The sequence below is a fragment of the Lissotriton helveticus genome, chromosome 9 (genome assembly GCF_964261635.1).
Source record: "Lissotriton helveticus chromosome 9, aLisHel1.1, whole genome shotgun sequence".
NCBI lineage: Eukaryota > Metazoa > Chordata > Amphibia > Caudata > Salamandridae > Lissotriton > Lissotriton helveticus.
In genome coordinates this window covers 434,562,353-434,583,302 of record NC_136070.1, presented here as the reverse complement: position 1 = coordinate 434,583,302, position 20,950 = coordinate 434,562,353, and the positions used below count along the sequence as shown (strand labels likewise).

At 43.1% G+C, this 20,950-nt stretch overlaps 1 protein-coding gene across 2 annotated transcripts in view; it reads right to left on the bottom strand.

Moving 5' to 3' along the window:
• Window positions 1-19,674, bottom strand: part of LOC144781402 (tumor necrosis factor alpha-induced protein 2-like) — a 201,641-nt gene extending 181,967 nt beyond the window's left edge. Inside the window, exon 1 of one of the 2 annotated variants that reach the window (XM_078660232.1) lies at window positions 19,607-19,674. In XM_078660232.1, coding sequence (XP_078516358.1) covers window positions 19,607-19,622 — 16 coding nt within the window. In that variant the 5' untranslated portion in view covers window positions 19,623-19,674. The remainder of the gene's footprint in view (window positions 1-19,606) is intronic. The other variant, XM_078660231.1, reaches the window with a different exon arrangement.
• Between the last annotated feature and the right edge of the window lie 1,276 nt (window positions 19,675-20,950).

Here is a 20,950-nt window from a genome sequence, read left to right as displayed (position 1 = left end):
TTCCTTATTGATACCTTGTCCACATTCCCCCTCCTTTCTTCTGCAAATCCAAGTGATGTACACTTCAGGATGACAGCTGATCAGTGTTTCACTTGATCAATTATCCCCACCAGGTGGTTTTTTCCTCTGGTTGCCCTGTTGCCTCCCTTGTGTCACCTTTCCCCAAAGCTCTACAGATTGTATGGCCATCTACCAATCATCTAGCCCAGTGATACTCAAAGTACGGCCCGCGGGCCACAGGTGACCCTCCTGACCTTCACATGCGGCCCCCTCGTCAACAGCAGATTGGGGCTGCTGTTTATTTGACTAAGCACTATTATTTAAAAAATATCAAACTAACAGGCAAGTTTTTGTTTGAAAGTTAATTAAAGGTAAAGAAAGGAAGAACTATAGGGTCCCCAACCTCTTAACCTTAGGATCACTTTCCTTTTGGTCCTTTGTGTAAAATTATGATAAAGTCTCTTCAGAATTCAAAAAGTGTATTTCATTAACATGTAGTACCGTTTCACGTTAGACCATCAGATGATATCAGTGCACTGAGAAGTATTTTTCAAAAGCGACAGTTTTCAAACATGAAAGTAGAAACATTCATTCTTCACCACACCCTGACAATGCCAAAAGTAAACTAAGACGCAAGTCGATTATTATGTGCGCTCTTTGGGTGACCGGGTTCCTATTGTACATGAACAACATATAGTTTATTAAATTAAACACAGGAGAAGGTTTTGTACAGCGCAAATCCTGAATTCATGTATTTCAAGGTCCTCTTATATGTGATAATGAAGAAAAATGAGTGAAAGCAAATGAAAAATGCCTAGGATCACACAATTGGGTTAAGTGGGGAAGCCGGGATTTATTCCAGGGTTTCTGGTTCACATTGTGCAATTCAGCAACTAGATGTATATGCATCACTTCCCTACACCCACCTTACCACCAACCACCATAACCGAAAAAAAAACCTCACCACCACCCAGCTGGCATCAGTGTGGCCCTCGGTCACATCATAGGCCAAGCGTTTTGACCCCTGAGAAAATGTTTGCGGGTATCCATGATCAAGCCGGAAATCATTATACTCTTGGCACTCACATCAATGCAGTCCCATTAAACAAGCATTGGGAACTCTCACGTTCTTCTGCATTCTTACCTTGATAATGCATCGCTTTATTTAAAAAAAAAAACAGGATGTTGGCCTTGTGACTGAAAATTAGGGAAGAGCCAAAGCGGAGTTTTTATTTTATTTTGTGACGTGCGGTTTGAGTGAATGCCCTTTGTTCTGAGGCTGGTTGCTTGAGATAAACTTAGTCTGCCCTTAGGATAATTACAGTGGGTGTTAGCTTTCCCTCTCATTAAGGAAAGCCTGCTTCAATCTAGATGTGCTATTTCCCTTCCAATATTTAGCCGGGTTGTTGCTGTGCACATCTTGTCAAATCTCTTGGATAAGAACAGGGATGTAAGTGGGCCGGGTCTCACCGGTGCTGAGCACCAGCAGTTATTTAAAGGGGTCCTCGAAACGGGTTTCTATCGGGCTCTGTTTTGTACCCTGACACAGGTGGTCCATTTGTTTCCAGACTGCAGTGACAGCGGGCACATGGATGTGTGCTGCTCACATGCTCACTTCTCTCTATTGAAGAAGTTACGGCATGACCTCATGCCAGATGAGCGTTGTAGGGGAAGGGAAATCCTTTAAAGAGAGTCATTTTCTCTCCGGATTTCCATTCTCTTTTTGAAACTCAGGAGCAGCAACATTGTCGTGGTGTCACCAGGGCTTTAAGTGGTAACTTTTTCAATATTATATACAAGCCATAGTTGCTGCTTATTTATCTTATGCAACTAACAACCATTGACAAAGCCAAATGTTCTGACTTGTTGTAGGTATGATGTTACTTGTTTTATTGTATATCTGGATGCAATGACAGAAACAGCAAAATACAAGTCCGGCGGCACACTATGCTAAGCACAGATTTTTAGCTTACGTGTTTCAAGCCACGCCCCTAATTACATTGACCACGCCCTTTTGAGAGACCCCCCCCAGTTTTTTCATCCCACTTAAAGCCCTGGATAAGAATATGGTAAAAAATGTAAAGATATAAAAAAAATTTGTTGCTTACACACAGTGAAAAGTGCCCTCCCTTTCTGAACCACTTTATCCAATCTCAGAGGAGATTGTACCACAGGCGACACCCAATGGCTCGGAAGATTTCAATCATTTTCGTTGCACCCGCTTGTCACCGGAACACATTTGACTGTGTGGTACAAGATAATTCTGCAGCTCATATAGATATCTGCTTCATGATTTTGGAGGATAATGAGGCGTAACATCCCTGCACAACTTCTAAACAGATCACGCAAATGGTAGCGCAGTTATAAAATGGGGAACAATCTATATTTTCAGCATAATCAGGACATCTAAAATTGTGAGTGAAAATTTAAAATGGAAAGATGCACATTTTTCAAAACTGCTATAGTAATGAGGATTTCAAACTTCTTTGATGTCTGTAGACCAAGTACTATAGTGCTCAACATACTGGTTTACTACTCCAATAATGCACACTGGTCCTAACACATGAACTACATAGTAATAAGGTCACCTATATATAAATACACGTGTGTTCACGTTATGGATGCACACAATTAAGGACGTGCCATATCTCAAGCACCAGGCAGTAAACGCTGTTTTTGCTGTACTGTGGTTAAAACCCATATTTCTCAGGGAACCGTGACATATGGTAACTATTTCACAGTTGTATGTGAAATAAAATGTTATTATTACGGCTGTCCCCAAACCACTCTGCAGAGCTTTAACTTTGTCAGGACGACTAGGAACATGTGGAATGGATGACCAAATTACGTGTCACTGTCAACATTATCTTAATTATGAACATACATGCCAACCCTCCCGATTCAGGCGTGAGACTACCGATTTGAAGGCTAGTCTCCCGCCTCCCGATTCCTGCAAGCAAAAACCCGATTCCTCGGGGTTTGTTGACAGGGCTTTTGTGTTAAGTGCTAATTTTTCCAGCAATAGTCAAAGTGGCCATGCAGGGGCTCTCGATGGGGTGAAAAAACAACAAAGGGTCATTAACAAGGCAATAGTCTTTTGAAGACCTGTGAAGTGGGGGGGGGGGGGGGGCGTGTGTGTGCACAGGAAGCTGTTTTCGGCTGGGGTGTCACACAGGGGCGGGGGGGGACAACACTTGCATCACCCTCTCAGCCTGCCATTGCGCTCCATGCTTGTAAAAGGTAAGAAAAAAACGTACATTTGTGTTTCAAATGTCCAATCCTGCAGCAGCACACTTCCAAAGCCCATACACGCCAGTAACCCGATTTGAAGCCCCATTCTCCCGATTTTTAAAAAAAAATCTCCCTCTTTGCTCTTCTGAAATGTTGGCATGTATGTATGAAGCAGAAGTGCATATTATGTGGCACGTTCTCCAGCACCATTATCTTCATCCATTTGAGCTAGAAACAACATTTATGTGAAATTTAAAAAATTTGCAAGTTATGTGGCAAATTGTTTGGCAAAACGATTAAATTCAAAACTATAACGTAAACGCTGCAGTTACAGAATCGCCTATATCCACTGATTGTAACCATTGCCTATTGTTTTATTAACTATGTATTCAAGAAAGTTTAACAACACCTACCATTCAAATTCCAGTCTGTGTGTATTTTTGGCTACACTTCGAAGAAAACATTCTTTCCAAGTTAACTACCCAGTTTGCCACATAATTAGCGTAATTTTGCAGATGTCACAAAAATGTTCTTTCTCCCTTAAATGGATGAAAATAATGCTGCCAACGAATGTGACACTTAGGGGCCGATTATGATGGCGGACGGACCTGAGTCCGTCCGCCACCATAGAGTAGGAGGGAACCTCCGCATGCCCTGCGGAGTTCCCTCCTGTGCAATTAGGATGTGACCGCCACCCTGGCGGTCACATCCTCTATTTTTACCATTGCAGCGGGTGCAGCTTCAAGCTGCATCCGCCGCAATGGTAAAAATGCATACATTGCATTTGTATGCAGAAAGCGGCAGGCACCGTGCGGTGCCTGCCGATTTCTGCATACAAATGCAGGGGGGTACCATAGGTACCCCGCATGTGCACCCCCACACACCCTTCACCCAGGGGGCCCGCAACAGGCCCCCGCAGTGAAGTTACACATGCTTTTTCACGGCGGAAAACCCGCCGCGGAAAAGCATTTTGCACAGCCCATCCTAATATGGTTGACGGTGTTTGAGAGACACCGTCACCATATTAGAGCTTTTCCGCCGCGGTTGTAAGCCAACCGCGGCGGAAAAGCTGCGGACGGAAACCAGGACCCACCAGCCATCCTAATGTGGCGGTGGGTCTTTGGTGGGTCCGCAGAGGATTTTCCACATCCTCCGGGCCGGCGGTGGCTTCTGCCGGCTCGGAGGATGCGGAAAATCCTCCATCATAATCGGCCCCATAGTTTGCACTTTTTGCTGTATAATGTAGATAAACTTGACACATGATATTGTCCCTCATGTTGCATCATCCTAAGATCCTTCACAATGTTCAAGCTTCGAAAAGTGGTTTATTGGCAGTCATTAAGATAATGAAGTTTCACGGGGAACCATTAAGTATTTGCCATATTTCACCAACGCTTGGGAAATGTGGGTTTTAATATCATTGAATTGTGTGCAATAAAAGAGCGCAAACATACATATTTATATCACATTTTTATTTTTTTATGTGTGTAATAATGTATTTGTTTCATTGAACTGTTCCGCTTTTCTTCAGTAATGTGAAAAAGGAAATCCTTTTTAATCAGACAAAACTTGAAAAAGGGGAAGAAGAAGTGATGCTGGTGTAGTCATGTATTACTAGAATCCACTAACGCCTAATGTATGAGAAAATGACATTAGAATCAGAGTTCCACGGCCATATAAATGGACTCAGCTTTTGTCCACATTCCACTATTTAATGAAGAAATTGTAAATCATCTTTCAGTGCCCTTGGGTTAAATTCGCATAATATAAAAATTGGAAAAAAAATATCCTCATAACACAAACATTTCAGGAGTTGTTCCTATGAATCTTTCAGTGGCAGCCACTGAATCAAGTAGACTTTTTATAGTCAAGAGAATACAAGAGTGTTTGATGCTTATCCTCCTCAGTATGAATTAAGCATGGGCCAAAAATCCGTTCCGCTCGCGAAATTTGCGGATTTTCGTCAATTTCGCGATCTGCGAATCTCGCGAAATTGCCGAAAATTCGCAAATTCTTTAGCGGGCAGATTTTTTTTTTTATTTGGATGGCCAGCTCACTCAAGGGACCCCGCGCCCTTCGGCGCGATGGCAGTAACACACATGGTCACTGGAGACAACTCTTCTGGCACTTTACGCAGCTGTAGTGTGGGAAAAGCTCAATATTTACCCAACGAGGTAGTACTTACTGATTAGCCAGTAGAAAGTACTCCAGTTGAGTAGAGGTAGCGCACAAAATGATGGCGTCTTCTTGGATAAATATGAAGGGCAGGGTTCATCTGGCACGATGCTGCTGTCACAAAGATTAAACCTCAACAGGAAGCACTTAGACATACCTAAAGCAGGTGCCCGAGTTGAAGCTCAAATTCAGTAACGCATTCATCAGCCCAAAAACAATCGTGAGCTTTGTCGAGGCTGGGCAGGTGTGCTTTCTCCCTATACCGTGTGTGGGCGGGGCCAAATAGGGGGGGTGGGCTTCAATGCGAGTTCACATGCCTCTTGTATGTATAAAAGGTCATAGACCAATCAGAGTAGCAGACGAGGAGAAAGAAGCTCCTGGTCACAGGAACTGCACAGGGATTGCGCTCGTGAAAGTGAAGGATGCAAAGTGCATCCTTCACTTTCACGAGCGCAATCCCTGTGCAGTTCCTGTGACCAGGAGCTTAATTCTCCTCATCTGCTGCTCTGATCGGTCTCTGACCTTTTATACACACAAGAGGCATGTGAACTCGCATGGAAGCTCCACCCCCCCGGTTTGGCCCCGCCCACACACTAGCGGTGTGCGCCGTCTTCCCGCCATTTACCCACTATGATGGCCAGCTCACTCAAGGGACCCCTGCACCCTTCGGCGTATTGGCAGTAACACACACATGGTTACTGGAGACAACTCTTCTGGCACGTTGCGCAGCTGTAGTGTAGAAAAGCACTATCCATTTACCCAATGAGGTAGCACTTACTGGATTAGCCAGTAGAAAGTACTCCAGTGCAAATCGCAAAAAAATCCGCGAGTTCGCGGGAAAATCCGCAAACTCGTGGATTTTTTTGCGAGTTCGCGCAAATTCCCGGACCGCAGATCCGCAAAATTCGCCCATACTTAGTATGAATGGTGCGTAGATCTGCCAAATCCTCATGCTGCATTTTCAGACAAATGGTAAAGAAATGGCAGATTTTTACTTCTAAACAGACTCACATCTTTGCAGATATCTATGTAGCTGCTATTATCAACTCTTAGGGCCTCATTTAAGGTTTAGCAGACTGAACTCTGTTCTGCCATGTCAGAGGAGGGATGTACTCCACTGACTTGTTTAAGTACAACTTTCTATGTTTAAAGATCTCCGCCAAGCAGGTGGAGCTCTTTGAGCCTTCAGAACAGCCGCTGCCACAGTAGCTCCTTTCAGGGTACCAAGGTTTTCCTTTGTGAGTGGTATGTTCAATGCATTTAACAAAGCTAGGGGCCTCATTCTGATGTTGGTCGGACCGCAGCAGGAGGAGGGACTAACCAACGTTTCCGACAGGCTCAAGGAGCCCATCGGAGCGTAGACCTACAATGGGTTCGGTGCCTGCGATGGCACCGCTGTAGGGATTAGAATGTCGCCTTTCCCTCTGCCTTTACATTGCGGTCCGACCGACATGTAAAGGCAGATGGCATCGGACTTTGGGGGCCACTAGCATGACCCCCATCCTCTGTGGACCTCCGCTATGGGGCCAAGGGGCACATCTTGTGCCCCCCAAACATCCATGCACCATGTGCCAGCAGGGCCGTCTTTAGTGCTGGTGGCACCCTGTGCGACGATGTTTGTTGGTGCCCCCCCAATGACCACATCTGCCACGGATTCCCTCACTAGCACCCTTTAACAGTGCCTCTTAAGTCTCCATAACCGCTGTCTCTCAGATCCATTTAGTTTTATAGCACCACTCATACCAGTGTAAGGTGTCTGAGCACTTTATACCACACACACATCGCACAGAGATAACCATATGTGTGTAAATTAGTGTATAGGAAATGTTACATCAGACAGTATTACAAGGTGTAGTGTAGGAGTGGCATGTCATCGATACTGGTAGGCAATATAGTTAACGTTCTTATTCAGGAAAGGCACAAATTCAGAATTTAAAACGCAACATCATTGTTAAGGGTTCTCTTTCAAAATCAAAATTGTTTTCTACCCAATGAACCCTTTTCACAAGATTAGGATAATGAAAGACTGGGCAAAAAAACATATAGCTCTAACATATACCTTCCAGTTTGCATGCAGCTCTTTGATGACACTTAATAGCTCACTGTTCTATATTAGGATTTTGACTTATAAACGAAAAGTAACAAAAGGAGCTCTCTTACAGAAGCACTAACTCACTGACCTATTTACATTATATGCACTTCGTTATCTGCAAGGTACACTTTCTTAGCAGCAGGCATTTTAACACTCTTCGCTACCTTAGGATGAGTCAAAATTCTAGACAAACTTCTGGTCTTTTCCCAGGAAGATGATTAATCACGGACTTCTCTTGACATATTAATTGATGTCCGAAAGTTGCTGGAGGCCAGGAACGAGGCAGCAGGTGCTTTTAAAATGATGATACACATTTAAAAAATGACGCCCCCACCCCAAGTCAACGCCCGGTGCGATCGCACTGATCGCACCTCCCTAGAGCCGGCAATGTGTGCCAGGCACCACATGGTGCATGGCACAGAGTGCATGGATGTTTGAGAACTGCCCTTTTCCACTGAGGATTGTGCTGCGGCTCTTTTCTGGGGCCACAGTACAAGCTGCAATGGAAAAAAGCAGTTTTCCAGCCACCTACACAGTGGTCGCATTGTAATCAAGCAGGTGGGACCGCTGACATGTAGGCGGTTGGACACCTGCCCGAGGCAACGGCAGTCAGACGCTCGTCGGACCACCATAATAATGAGGTCCTGGGAATTTTGTTTTTCAAAACAAACTTCAAAAGCAAGAGTTTGTGGTTGAAAAAATATAAATGGCAGTAAAACATTGAGAGCTTCTTTTCAATGTATGGAGGTCATTAACTATTCATGTCTGCCAAGCTTTCTTTGGTGGGCATGGACAGCAATAAATAATGTCAGAACCTCTGCCCTAAATAGGGTGGACAGTCTGATGTTCTTTGACCAATGGCCCAAAATCAGTCTGGCAGCCAGTCAAATGTTTCAGCCAGCAGAGCCAAGAGAGGCTCTGTTGGTGGGAAAACAAAAATTCCTCTTAGTCTAAACAGAGTGGAGGAACCATGTGTTTGACAGACAGTGTACTCCTGCCCGACAAACTCTAAATTAAGCCCTTTGTCAGCCAAGTTGAAAACTTTCTGTTTTTATACTTGTGGCTTCATTTTACTCATTTTCATCACTGCTGCTTAAATACAGAACAGGATGAACTCCCTTCTTACCACCATTTCCAAATTCAAGAAAAACCATCACTGGATTTTAAAACATCTACATGCTATTAATCTATATATGCCATTGACTCGCAAAGGCCATAGATTTCCTAGAAAAATACATTAAATGTGAGTGGTACCTTTTCTCATTCAATACACAACTTTAAATAAAAAATGATAAATTATATTAATTTCAAATTTCATCACAGTGTAAAGCATGAAAAGGGCCAGGCAGATTATTTAGTTGAAAGGGTGTGATGATGTCAAAAAGCATTAATGTTAAATGGTGTTAGTGTTTCTATGACATCGTTAACCCTATCAAAGGATGATTGTATTACTATGACATCACTGTTAAAGGTAAATTGGACAGCTGTATACTACTGAAATATTGTCTTTTGACTGACTGCTAGCTGGTTGATATTGACCCACATCATAGTGAGTACCTGAGAGGAGACTTATTAGAGTATCAACCCACATATCACTACAACTCTTTCCCTAACAGCTGCCTGTGAATATCACAGAGTTCCGATGAAGAGGAAGAGTGTTCACCTGCATAGCTCACATAATTTACCTTTAATAGAAGAAATGCTTCTGGAGATGATGGGTTTAGAGTCATTCACTTTTCTGTCCTGAAGAGATAATTTGTACATGCAAAAATGCATTAAAATGACATAAATGAGACCCTGAATTAATTCCTTTCAGTCTGTTTGTATTATGTGCTTAAGCTGTTTCCAATCTGTAAAAATGATTCAGCCCACAACAGTTTTCACTCTATTTTAAAATAGCTCTCTCACTGTTCGCTCATATTTAAAATGTTGCTTTATATTATTTTTAATTAACTGCCTTTGAATGTGGTCATTTATACTATTTAAAGAGAGACCGTTTTTTTAGACGACAAATATGCATATTTTGACATGTGCTTTATCAATTGCCCATATTTAACCCTCAATAAAAATGATTTTGAAGCTAATACAAATGTATGAAAACATAGCTACTACTGACCAAAGGAAGTGGGAAACTAAGACTAAAAGAACTTAGTGGCCTATTACGATGCAGCCCATAAAGGCTCTGACCTATGGTCGGAGACTTCTAGGCCGCATCATAATCGGCTCCTCGCTTTACTTTCTGACGGCCTCATTATAATGCTGGCATGTCGGCCTGTCCGACATGGAAACTATGTCAGAAAGCATGTTTGGGAACCCCCAGCATGGCCCCCTTGGGTGTGCGGCCTCCGGTTGTGGGCCAAGGAGGCCCCTGTTGATCCCTGCACCAGTGGCAAGCACCTTGAGGTGTCTGCCACGGGTGTAGGGATGAACTGCACCTCCCATTTCCCTATGCGGGCATGTATTACGTCCGATTTGCGGCCATAATGCATCCTCCCTTAGAGAAATGTAGGAATATGACTGAACAATGTCGGTCACATCCTAATTAGGCGTTCGGGACCGCCAACCAGAGGTCGGTCGGTCCTAGGACCGAGACGATTGCGACATCATAATTAGCCCCTAACAGCAACTCATGTGGAGGGTGTCACTACCCAAGGAAGCACAAATCAATTAATTTTAAACGAGATGTGTGAAAATAGCTTCCTGCACTTATATCTATTTTCAGACTTTTAAATGGACGATTTAAAAATCCTATGTCTACCAAAATGTTTCTTTTTTAAAACTATGGAGCTATTAAGTGAAGGAGAGCATGTATAATCTGACAAAATAGATTTGGAGAGGGACTGCAAGAATTTAGGTAGGGACCTTTCTCAGTAAAAGAAGGGTGTGATGGACTTGGGTAAGGAACTCTCTCATCAATTATTTTGAGCCCTTTAAGAATATATTACACCATAAATGCCATTAACCCCACGCGTGCGGTGCATTTTCCCGCTGTGCGCTAACTTTTGCGAAAACCCGCGGTTCATGACGAGCTCAACTCCTCATGAGCGTACGAGAGGCGTAACTCATGACGAGCTGAGCTCGTCATGAGCGTCGAAGGGGTTAAGACCCACGGTGCTCCTCACAGCCAGCTGGATTCATATTGGTGATCATTTCATTCCATCTGCACAAATGGAAAGTCTTTCAGCTGAAGAATCCTCTTCTGTAAACTTGGTGTTTGGGTCCACTTTTGTCATGAATATTGAATGTTAACATTCAAGTTGCTTATTAGAATCTATAGTGAAACTGCAGTAAAACACAGGAGAACCATCTGACAAGCTGCTGCTTTTTTTGGAAGTGCATTATGCACTCAGTATGCCACACATGTCCCCGAATGGATAAGAAAGATAATGAGAACATATAGAAAATATGTCCTCATTTTAGCTTTCTGGTGCACTAACCATAATTTCTCAAGACAAAATTAAACTCCACATTTTGCTTATTTATTTCAGCTTGCTCCACATAATAGATTTTTCATTTCGACAACTCTGAGTGCATTAACATGCCATTTAGGAGTGTCATATGTCATGAATATTACATTTTAGTTCTCTAGCTGTTAATCAGAACTCCATGGTGAACCTACAGTTGAACCCTATGGAATAAACAGGCAGGCTGGTGCTTTTGTTGGGAATGCAAAATATTCTAGTTTTCACATCTGAATGTTTTAATTCGATTAAGAAAACAAAGTTGAAGTCTATTACCTCTCTTCCCATTGCATTTTTTAAAGCAGCTTGTTAAAAGAACTAAATAATTACAACTTCCATGAGCCATATAATTAAAACTATGATCATACAAACATAAATCTTCCAATCGGGTCGCTCAGCGTACATAAGCTTCCTACACTTTTCCTTCCTTTGCTGCAGACAGCAAATATGTCATGTGTTTGCTGTTAATCTTGGCAATGCTTTACCTCTGATACTGCACACAGAAATACTGTATCCACTCAATGCAACAATATATTGCTATGCTGAGAGGTCGAACAAACTAATTGGATGTGCAACCACATTTCTTCAATTGGAGCACATTTAAAGGTCCAATGGAAATTAATCTAGTTCGATCATGGCAAATTCTAAAGCCTTATTGGACGATAAGTGTCTTTCACTTACTTATGAATTGTATCTCTGAGTTGAATTATAATGAATATTTATTTTAATATTATTGGTATTTATTTGGCTGTTCCTTATTCACTATGTTTTGGATTGTTTCGAATTAATATTTAAATTATACAATAGATAATTACCTACCTACTCTGTTCACTCTATTAAATTTACATTACAATGCTTACATCATGGGCAGGTGAAGCAAAACATCAGTGAATAACACTAGAAAGTTTAATATCAATCTAAACATACTACATTTAGTTATGGCTTCGTAGGCAGGAATAATCCTCAACTCTTTGTCCTAAAAAAACTTTCAGACACAAAAGCTAGGATTTAGTTCATTCTTTGACAGGATTGCAGGTATGGATTGTGCTACTTTAAAGCATAGCTATCACCTGTGGTTTTGAATGTCGATTTCTTCTGTGGCCAGTCCACCCTCTGATGATATCTTTCAAACTTATGCCAGAGATAGCATGCTTAGAAGCCATGGCACCTCTGACTGAATGAGCTGTACGGAGATCCACATTGACGCCAGCCAATTTCATCTACTGAGCAATCATAGCAATTTACACTGTCTAAAAGGACCTAACATAGGATAGTAAGTGCCTTATGGGTCTAAACGCTCTCATAATGTCCATATGCTCCAACAGTTCACTGCACACAGTCTTCAGCTATCCAGAAAGAACTGGTAAATAAGAGTTCTCATAGAAGACTTGGTTCTCCAGGTTACCAGAAAGGCAACAACCTTCGATGTGAAAAACCTGTTGTCTTCATCTAAGGCTTTCACATCTTCAACTTTTTAAAGGGCCGGAGACAAAACAGCATCACTGAATTTGCTGGTATCTGCTTTCTGGATAGTTCTACCTTAGCTGGCCAAGCTTGAAAAATCTTCATGACTTTATTATCTAATAACAAAGACTATTGGGTGGAATAGTCAATGTGATACGTCTAAACAATTTACTGATTAACAGGTGCAGGCTCAGCATTGCATTCATTGAATTTATCTTGAAGCCCAAGAACTCTACCTCCTTCAAAGGTAATAAAGCTGACTTGGAACCATTGATTATGAACCCTAAACTTTCTAGTAAATCTACTCCTATTTGCAGGTGTTGAAGGTGATTTATTAAGTCTGTAATAAGATGGTCATGTTGCTTGAGTACCTTATCAGCTGTACCTCCAGAGACTTGGTGCATTCCACCACCAGCTTCCTCACCTTGGTAAAACACCAAGGGCAGAGGAATAGACCAAAAGGAAAAGACCACACCATTGTGCATCTGTCTGCACCACCAACATTGGAGGAACTGCCTGTGAGGGCTGAACACTGGGATGGTGAGATTCATATCCTTTAGGTCCAGTCAGACTATCCAATCATCCTGTCATAGAACATACCCCAGAAGAGAATTCCCTTCATTTTGAAATTTCTGTAGAGCAAGCAGGCAATAAGTTTTCTCCAAGTTATGACCAAATTAAATCTATTGTACTTCTTCTGCACAAGAAAGACAGTTCTGATAAACCCACTGCATTGGTAGCAGTTCAGAACAATGGCTCCTTTGTGTAAGACGTCTCCTACTAGTTTATCTGTTTTGTAACTTGTTAAGAAAATGTTATGTGCAGTATCAGGGCCACCTGTAATTGGAAGCACAAATTTCAAGATGCCCCCCAGATCATCAGTAACACTTAACTGTATCAGGTGACAGCACTCCGTGCTTGGAAGACATGTTGAGTCCTGCCCTCCAATAGCATTAGCATAAAGGATATCATCTTTACCTGGTAGCCTGGACTAGTATGCTCTCTCATTACAGCTCACCTGGACTACGCAAATAGCCTATACGTAGGTGCCCCGGCTTATCTCATTAACCAACTTCAGAGAGTACAGAACGCAGCTGCCAGGTTGATTTGCAACATCCCATTTCGCCACTCGATCTCCCCACATCTGATCAATCTTCACTGGCTCCTAGTAAGACGTCGCATCCAATTTAAAGCCCTAATTCTGGCCTTCAGAGCGATAAATGATTGAGGTTCTCTCTACCTGCGCCACAGAATCAAACACTCACAAGCCTCCCGGAACCTCAGATCCAACCACCTCCGTCTTATGATCTGCCCCCGTTTTCGCCTGACCCGCACAGGTGGAAGAGGCTTCGCAGTGACCACCTCCAAACTGTGGAATCAACTGCCCATTGAATTAAGATTCTTGACATCGGAACCTTTATTCCGAAAAAAACTCAAGACCTGGCTCTTCTCCCTTGCCTAGAAACTCGCTAATCGCAGCATCTCCCACTGCCCCTTAGTAAGGGTATACCTTCAGCGCCGGGACACCTCCGTTGGAGGTAGCTGTGCGCTCTACAAACTACTAAATAATAATAATAATAATATGCTCCAGCTACTCTGAAACCTCCTCTACAGTGAAATCTGAATCCTCTGGAGCCAATAGGCAAGAAGGATGCAAACTGATTTTGGTCGCAACTGCCTCATCTATGTTGTTAGCATGGAGGAACTTGCTCTGACTGTAGAAGCCAGATGCACATCCTCCCCTGCAACTTGCCTGGTAAAAAAAGTCCCTGGTTAAAGTTTGTTTTCAGTGACAGCTGTACCTAGTCTTGCACAGAAAACATGTTCACGAATCTGTTAAACTTTGACAAAAGGACTGCATCTAGAGATGCCAGGTCCCTCAACTTGGGGACCAATCTTATCAATATGGAACAGCGTCTCTCTGTAGAGACAGCAAAATTGGCATTGCCCGGGTGACAAATGGCTCCGGGTCTACCATCGCTGTATTTTGTGGGTCTACTATATCAGTGTTCTCCGTTCCTGCTAGAGCCAAATCAAAAAATTTTGTTTGTGAGTTCATCATGGCAATCACTTAATCGTGACAAGATCACCAGGTGCAGTCTAAGGCCTACTTATGGATTTTGGAGATATTATTTAGGAAGGTAGACATACAGGAGTCCATCTCAGGAGTGCAAAACACCTTGTCACAAAACATTGTTCAGGAACATTCCACCATTATGCTGTTTCACACTTGCTTATGTTTGCTGCTGTTCTGGAGGATGGTGTCTACACTGAAGGAATATCTGACTTTATCACGTGTTATATTACTTTTGATTTTACAACACAGTTTGTACAATAGAAGACTTTACAACAAGTTGTAATGTGAGTCTATGTAAACACCTTTACCACGCAGGCTTCTACCACATGTTTTTCTGATCAACGCAAAATGTATACAATATTATAAATATTGCTTTTAGTTAAAAAAGTATTTTACAAATAAACAAAAGTAATCATGAATATTAAACATGTTATACTTCAAAAAAAGGCCCCAAGCAAGATGTTGCCAATATCATAATAGTGAGGTCAAATCATGTACATAACAATTTTTCTTTTAAGCAAAGTAAACGGTGTTTCAATCAAAAAAATACGCAAAATTGAATGTAGGTACGAAAACATATTTTATAGTTGAAAAAAGGGATGAGACATACATGGAGATAGTCATCTATATTGTGACCATTCCGATGGTGACAAGTGACTGAAGATGACCTCTTCATAGACACTGCTTCAAAAGAAGAGATTCACCTATCTACCAACACATGTAAGTTTAATGTTTACTTATTGTAACATCACAGTTATGTATTGAAATAAACACTGCTCATAAATAATATTTTCTTCTACAAAACCAATTTTTGACAGACAACTCTGCAAGTTATAACCACTACATGCACAGAAAACACATGGTAGTGCGAAACCTTTTTTCACATTACTTGAATATTAATCAGTAATTCTTTTTTTAGCTAGAATGACCAATTCATCTTTGTTTCCAAACCCACTTTAACATTGCAAAGACTAATGGCCGCATTACACCTCCACAGCTCCCTCCGCAGGAGAACCACCAAGACCGGTGTGCCCTGGCTTGCCGTATTACAAGTGTAATCCATGGCAGGCAGGTGGTGTTGCAGCGGTCTCACTGCTGTGGGCTGTTAGTCTCATAGGAGGGCCTAACATGCAGCCCCCCACCGTGACAGCGCCTGCAGCACGCACCTGCACAGTGCTGTATACATGCCACAACATGCCCGAACCGGGGTGCAATTACAGTGGGGTACAACATGTGTTGCTGCCTAGCATGCACACTCAGCCCCAGATCCAGCAGGGGACCCTGTTAGGGCCCCCCTAGCTGCCTCTCAGCCACCCTTTTCAGGGCCGGCTCACCGCCTAGGAAAAAGCTGTTAAAAGGCAACTCGTAATGTGCTCGGTGGAGCCGGCAAAGGCACCGCCAGCATATTCAGCCCAATTTCAGACCGCCGGCCCATTGGGGTCTCATGATGGTCCGACCACCACATTCAGAATACTGCGAGCGGACCCACAGTGTGGCCGTGGTCGAACTGCCACCACGAGTCCGGCGGTCCTGAGGACCGCTGTACTCACAATAAGGCCCTAACTAACTAGTCTTTTTCAGTCACTCGTATTCAAAATTTGAAAACAAATTGTAATAAAGACCTCTTTTGTTGTTTTAAAAGAAGAAATTCAAATTAGCTGCACAGCACAAGAAAACCATTCCAATCACAGAAATATCGCAAACAACACTTTAAAAAAAAGACAGTATTTAAAATGTAAATAGTAATAATCTATGTTACCAACTAATACTAATCACCTTACAACAAGCTAAAAGCAAAAACAACCCCTTTTCTTTTTGTGCCACAAGTAAACATTCAGGGTCTCATTATGAGTATGGCGGTCCTCAAGACCGCTGTACTTATGGTGGCGGTCCGACCACCGCCATCAATGCGTGTCCGCCCACAGTATTCTGAGTGTGGCAGTCGGACCGCCACGAGACCGCCAGCTCTGCCAGGGTCAAGGATCCCGCTGCGGTGGCGGTCTGCAACCAGCCTGAATACGCTGGTAGTGCAGATACCTGCACCTCCAAGCATATTATGACCCACATATCCACCACCCTTTTCATGGCGGTGAGCCCGCCATGAAAAAGGTAGTGAATATGCAGGAAAGGGGGCCCTAACAGGGCCTCCGGCCGGATCTGTGACTCAGGGTGAATACAGGGGGGCACATGTTGTACCCCCCCTGGAATTGCACCCCTGTTTCTGTATGGTGTGGTATGCATGTCACACCGTGCAGGAACGTGCTGCAGGCGCTGTCACAGCAGCGGTCATTCCTTCTAGAATTAGAGCGAGATCACCAATACATGATTTCTATTATGGCTAAAACCTGTTATCAACTTTTTCACATGCTCCTTTTTGTAAACCTCAAAATTAGCACTCATTACAATACAGTGGCATTAAAAAAAATACCAGCACTTTATCGCCCCCAAAAAATCCAACAGGTATACTTCTTGGATCCTTAAACCTCAATAGTGCCTTGAAAGGCACACTTGATAAAGGACAATTTTATTAATTTCATCACAATTTTTAACAGTCTGATTTACAATAGCAATAGTCTCCAATGAGGAAGGGGTGGGGGGGGGCTAAGACTCCCACATAGTGATTGGCAGGGGATGAATATAAGGGCCCTTGTCTTGGGCTCTAGACCTCTGACTCCATCTACATCCATGACTACTGGGAGTGTTCTCCCCCTTGGATAGTATTGCTCATCAGCAGGCGACGCAGCAGGATATGCCAATCCCAAAGCAAACAAAACAGCAACATGTTGATACACCCGACATTCAAGGAATACACGTAGAGAGCAAAGGGCATAAATTACACACTCAAAATGACATCATCATTTGTTTGTTGAGTCTAAATGATTTCACACCATGGTAATCATAGCGACGAACACATTTGTGGATGCTATGTAGAACAGACATATTCAGCACACCGACAACATTGTAGAAGTTATTTTGTCACCAAAGTTGACCGTTTTAGTTTGAAATCTGTGAAACTGTTTAGCAGTTGTATTTCAGCATACAATGAAAAAAATGCATGCCAAAGTACAATAGTTTAATGAATTTCCAACCAAAACATGCATACGTTGGTGCAAAGTAAGAAGTTATTGGTGGGCAGAATGCATTAGCAACTACATGCTGACACATTGTCTGCACTAAATATAATCAGTGCCAAAAAGGCCTCACCTGTCCAAACACGATTAGAAGAAATAACGTGCGCACAGCATGTGGTTCAGTCACCATAAGCACTGATTATCATAGGCAGCAGAGAAGTGAGCTGCTACACACCCAAAAATGACTGAATAATTATAGGTTACGTTATCCGGATTTATATACCACATGAAACATGCCGTAAGCATATTCCCACACATTTAACTGAATGTTTCTCTTTTATGTCACAGCATCAAAATATTCGCCAATACAACTTCACATCATGGAAATAAATGTGTGTTTAGAGTCAGTTTTTTTCCACCGTTAAATATGGAACAACATATCCGAATATTGTTGTTATTCCTGATTTGGTGCACATTTGCATTAATATCAGGCTTATCAGTAGAGGTAACAATTACTGAATTGTGGTATTCATTAAATGAACTCTGCAATGCTTTGTCAGTTAGGTGTGGACAGGATGTTTCGAGGCATTTATCAGTTAACTTGCATATAAGGCACATATAATAAAATACATAGATGTACACGACGTGAAACAACACCTTAACAAACAGGTGCCCACCACCAGTAACCAGTTACAACAGGTCCCCGGGCTACACTAACATCAGGTACAGAAAAAATACGAGTGGCATAACGCAAAATACACGCCTTGCAAATCATTGTGAAGAGTCACTGAGGTTTTCACCACGAGGAGTTGCTGAAGCATAAGCTTCAGTTTTAATCATGCTAGTGTTTGACATTATACCAATGTCTGTTGTGATTGCCGTTTTTTGATGGAAGGTTATAACGTAATGACCTTTGTCAGGGATTGTAGATTCAGGTCCCTGCTCCTCAGGGGCTACAGGGCCAAGTGCTGCTTACAAGCCCCTTGCGCCACTTTTGCGTCATTTTCCCTTGTTAAAAGTGACGCAAAAGTGGCGCATGGGGCTTGTAAATCTGCCCCAGTTCTCTGAGGCTTCTTACAGAGAATGTCAGCCATCCAAGCCGACGGGGATGGTCTGCTGTCGTCAGTGCACCTGCCCCGGGCGGTCAAGACGACGCAAACTTGTCGCTTGCGAAACCAGGCACCTGAATCTTTGTCGCACACAGTGTGTGCCAGGGGCTGGCAGACTTGAGGGGGGCGCGCTCTGAGGAAGGACATGCTTGGCTTGGCACACAGTTCCCTCGGGGCTATTTATATAGTGCATGACCAGGGGGTGGACACTAACGTGTCCGCCTGTGCAGGCGCTTCATTGCTTTGACGACCAAAAGTTTAAACACCACCTGGGATCATGAAACACTTGAAACAAGGTGCGTATTACCAGCTCTCAACTTACTGTCCTCGCGCAGGAGAGGGCGCTTAAATCTTAACGACTATGAAAGCATTCGCGATTGAAATAAGGACGACAATGCATTCATATATGCGATTTGATCAATAACATGATATGCGACGCTAGGTAAAGACTATCATATATTTATATTTTGTTTCTGGGGCCCGCTGAAGCCACTAAATGGAGTGTTCTTAAAATAAATATTATTTTTTGTTTAAGTGATTGTTAGTGTAAGACTATTTTCTACAGTGTTTATTGTATCGTAAAATGCATTGCCGATGTCATCTTTTTTTCGTAATAGCAATAAACTTACAATGAACATAAAACGTTCTGTATTCAACATTGCATAACAGTCACATAAAGTAGCTCTGCACACGACTATTTAGCGCCAAGAGAAAAACATTGTAGTGAACGAACGTGTTATGTGAAATGGTTAACATAATGTTTATGAAAAGTATACGAAGCGCCATCACTATTAGAAAAGAAAGCCTGAAAGTGCTCAGAGACCTATGCATGTGCACAGAGCACACCGGGCTACGGCGACTCGCTGTGCAGACATAACGCGCGTTCACAAGCACACATGAGCCGGGGCAGTCACTGCGTTACTCACTGAGGCAGGACGTCATGGTGGAGCTCCTGGCTGTAACTCCCTGCTGTGGTTTCTCCCTCCTGCTGCCTCGCGCGCTGTCTGGGTTTATAAATACATACACGCCCCTGGCTCCTCCCTGGCACGCCCCGTCTCCTCCAGCCTTCTGCATTCTCTCTGCCGGCGACCTCTACCGCCAATCCTGCATCCAGTTCAGATAAATAAACCAAAAAATTCCCAGATGAAAAAAACATGGCAAGAAACGCGTGCCAGGGGAATCACAGAAGCATTTTTGTTCGTGAATAGAACATAAAAAGGGGAATAGAGGGGTATTTTGCGATCTTCCCAGTACCCTAAACACCAACCAGCCTTCTCCCGAAACGCTCAGGCTTACACTACCCTCAAAAGGCCTGCCCAATATTTGGGCTCATTTTTATTAGATCACTTTAGTGGTGTGGGGCATTAATTGATGATGGTTTTATGGTTTCCCCTCCCCAAAGACTTTCCAAGAAAATGCATGCACTTATTTAACAGTCAAAATGTGGTACTCACGTTACCTTTGTCAGAAGGATAAATTACAGAGACAACTGAGGTCTAAAGGGTAAGAAATGCAGATCTGCAAAACATTGGCAAAGCCAAAAGGTCCCACATATTTCACAGCTGTTGGCTTTGCCAATATCTTTTAGCCATCTTGTAAAGGACTAAGGCTCTAAAGGGGTGGAGAAGAGTGGCGTAGAATATGACGGCATAGAATAGAGTGGTGACATAAAGTTGGGTGTCATAAAGTGGGGTGGAGTGGAGTGACATGGAGTAGAATGGCATGTAGAGGAGCAGCGTAAAGTGATCCAGAGTAGAGTGGAGCTGTGATGAGTGGTATAGAGTAGTGTGGCACAGTGGCAGGGCTGGACTGGAAACTCAAAGCAGCCCTGGCAATTTTGTCAGACCAGCCCCCGGGGGAGGGAGGGCTCAAGCTTAAAGCAGGGCTGCTTTGGTTACTGAGGGCCGATATTGCAGCACCGCTGCCAAACCAGACCCCAGTAACAAAACCGCCCCCCAATGCTGCAAAACCTCCCCCCAACATTCCAGCCTCTCGGGGAAACACCCAATGCCTAATCCGGCCAGTCCAGCCCTGTTAGAAAGGAATAGAGTGGCATGGAGTAGAGTGGTGTAGAGTGGAGTTGCACAGTGTGGAATCGAATGGTATAGAGTCGAGCGGCATAGAGTAGAATGACGTAGAGTAGAGTGGCGCAGTGTGGAGTGGTGAAGAGTGGAGTGGCGTAGAGTGACATAGAGTGGAGTGGACTAGGGTGGGGTGGCACAGAGTGGAGTGGTATTCAGAAGAGTGGCATATAGTAGAGTGGCATAGAG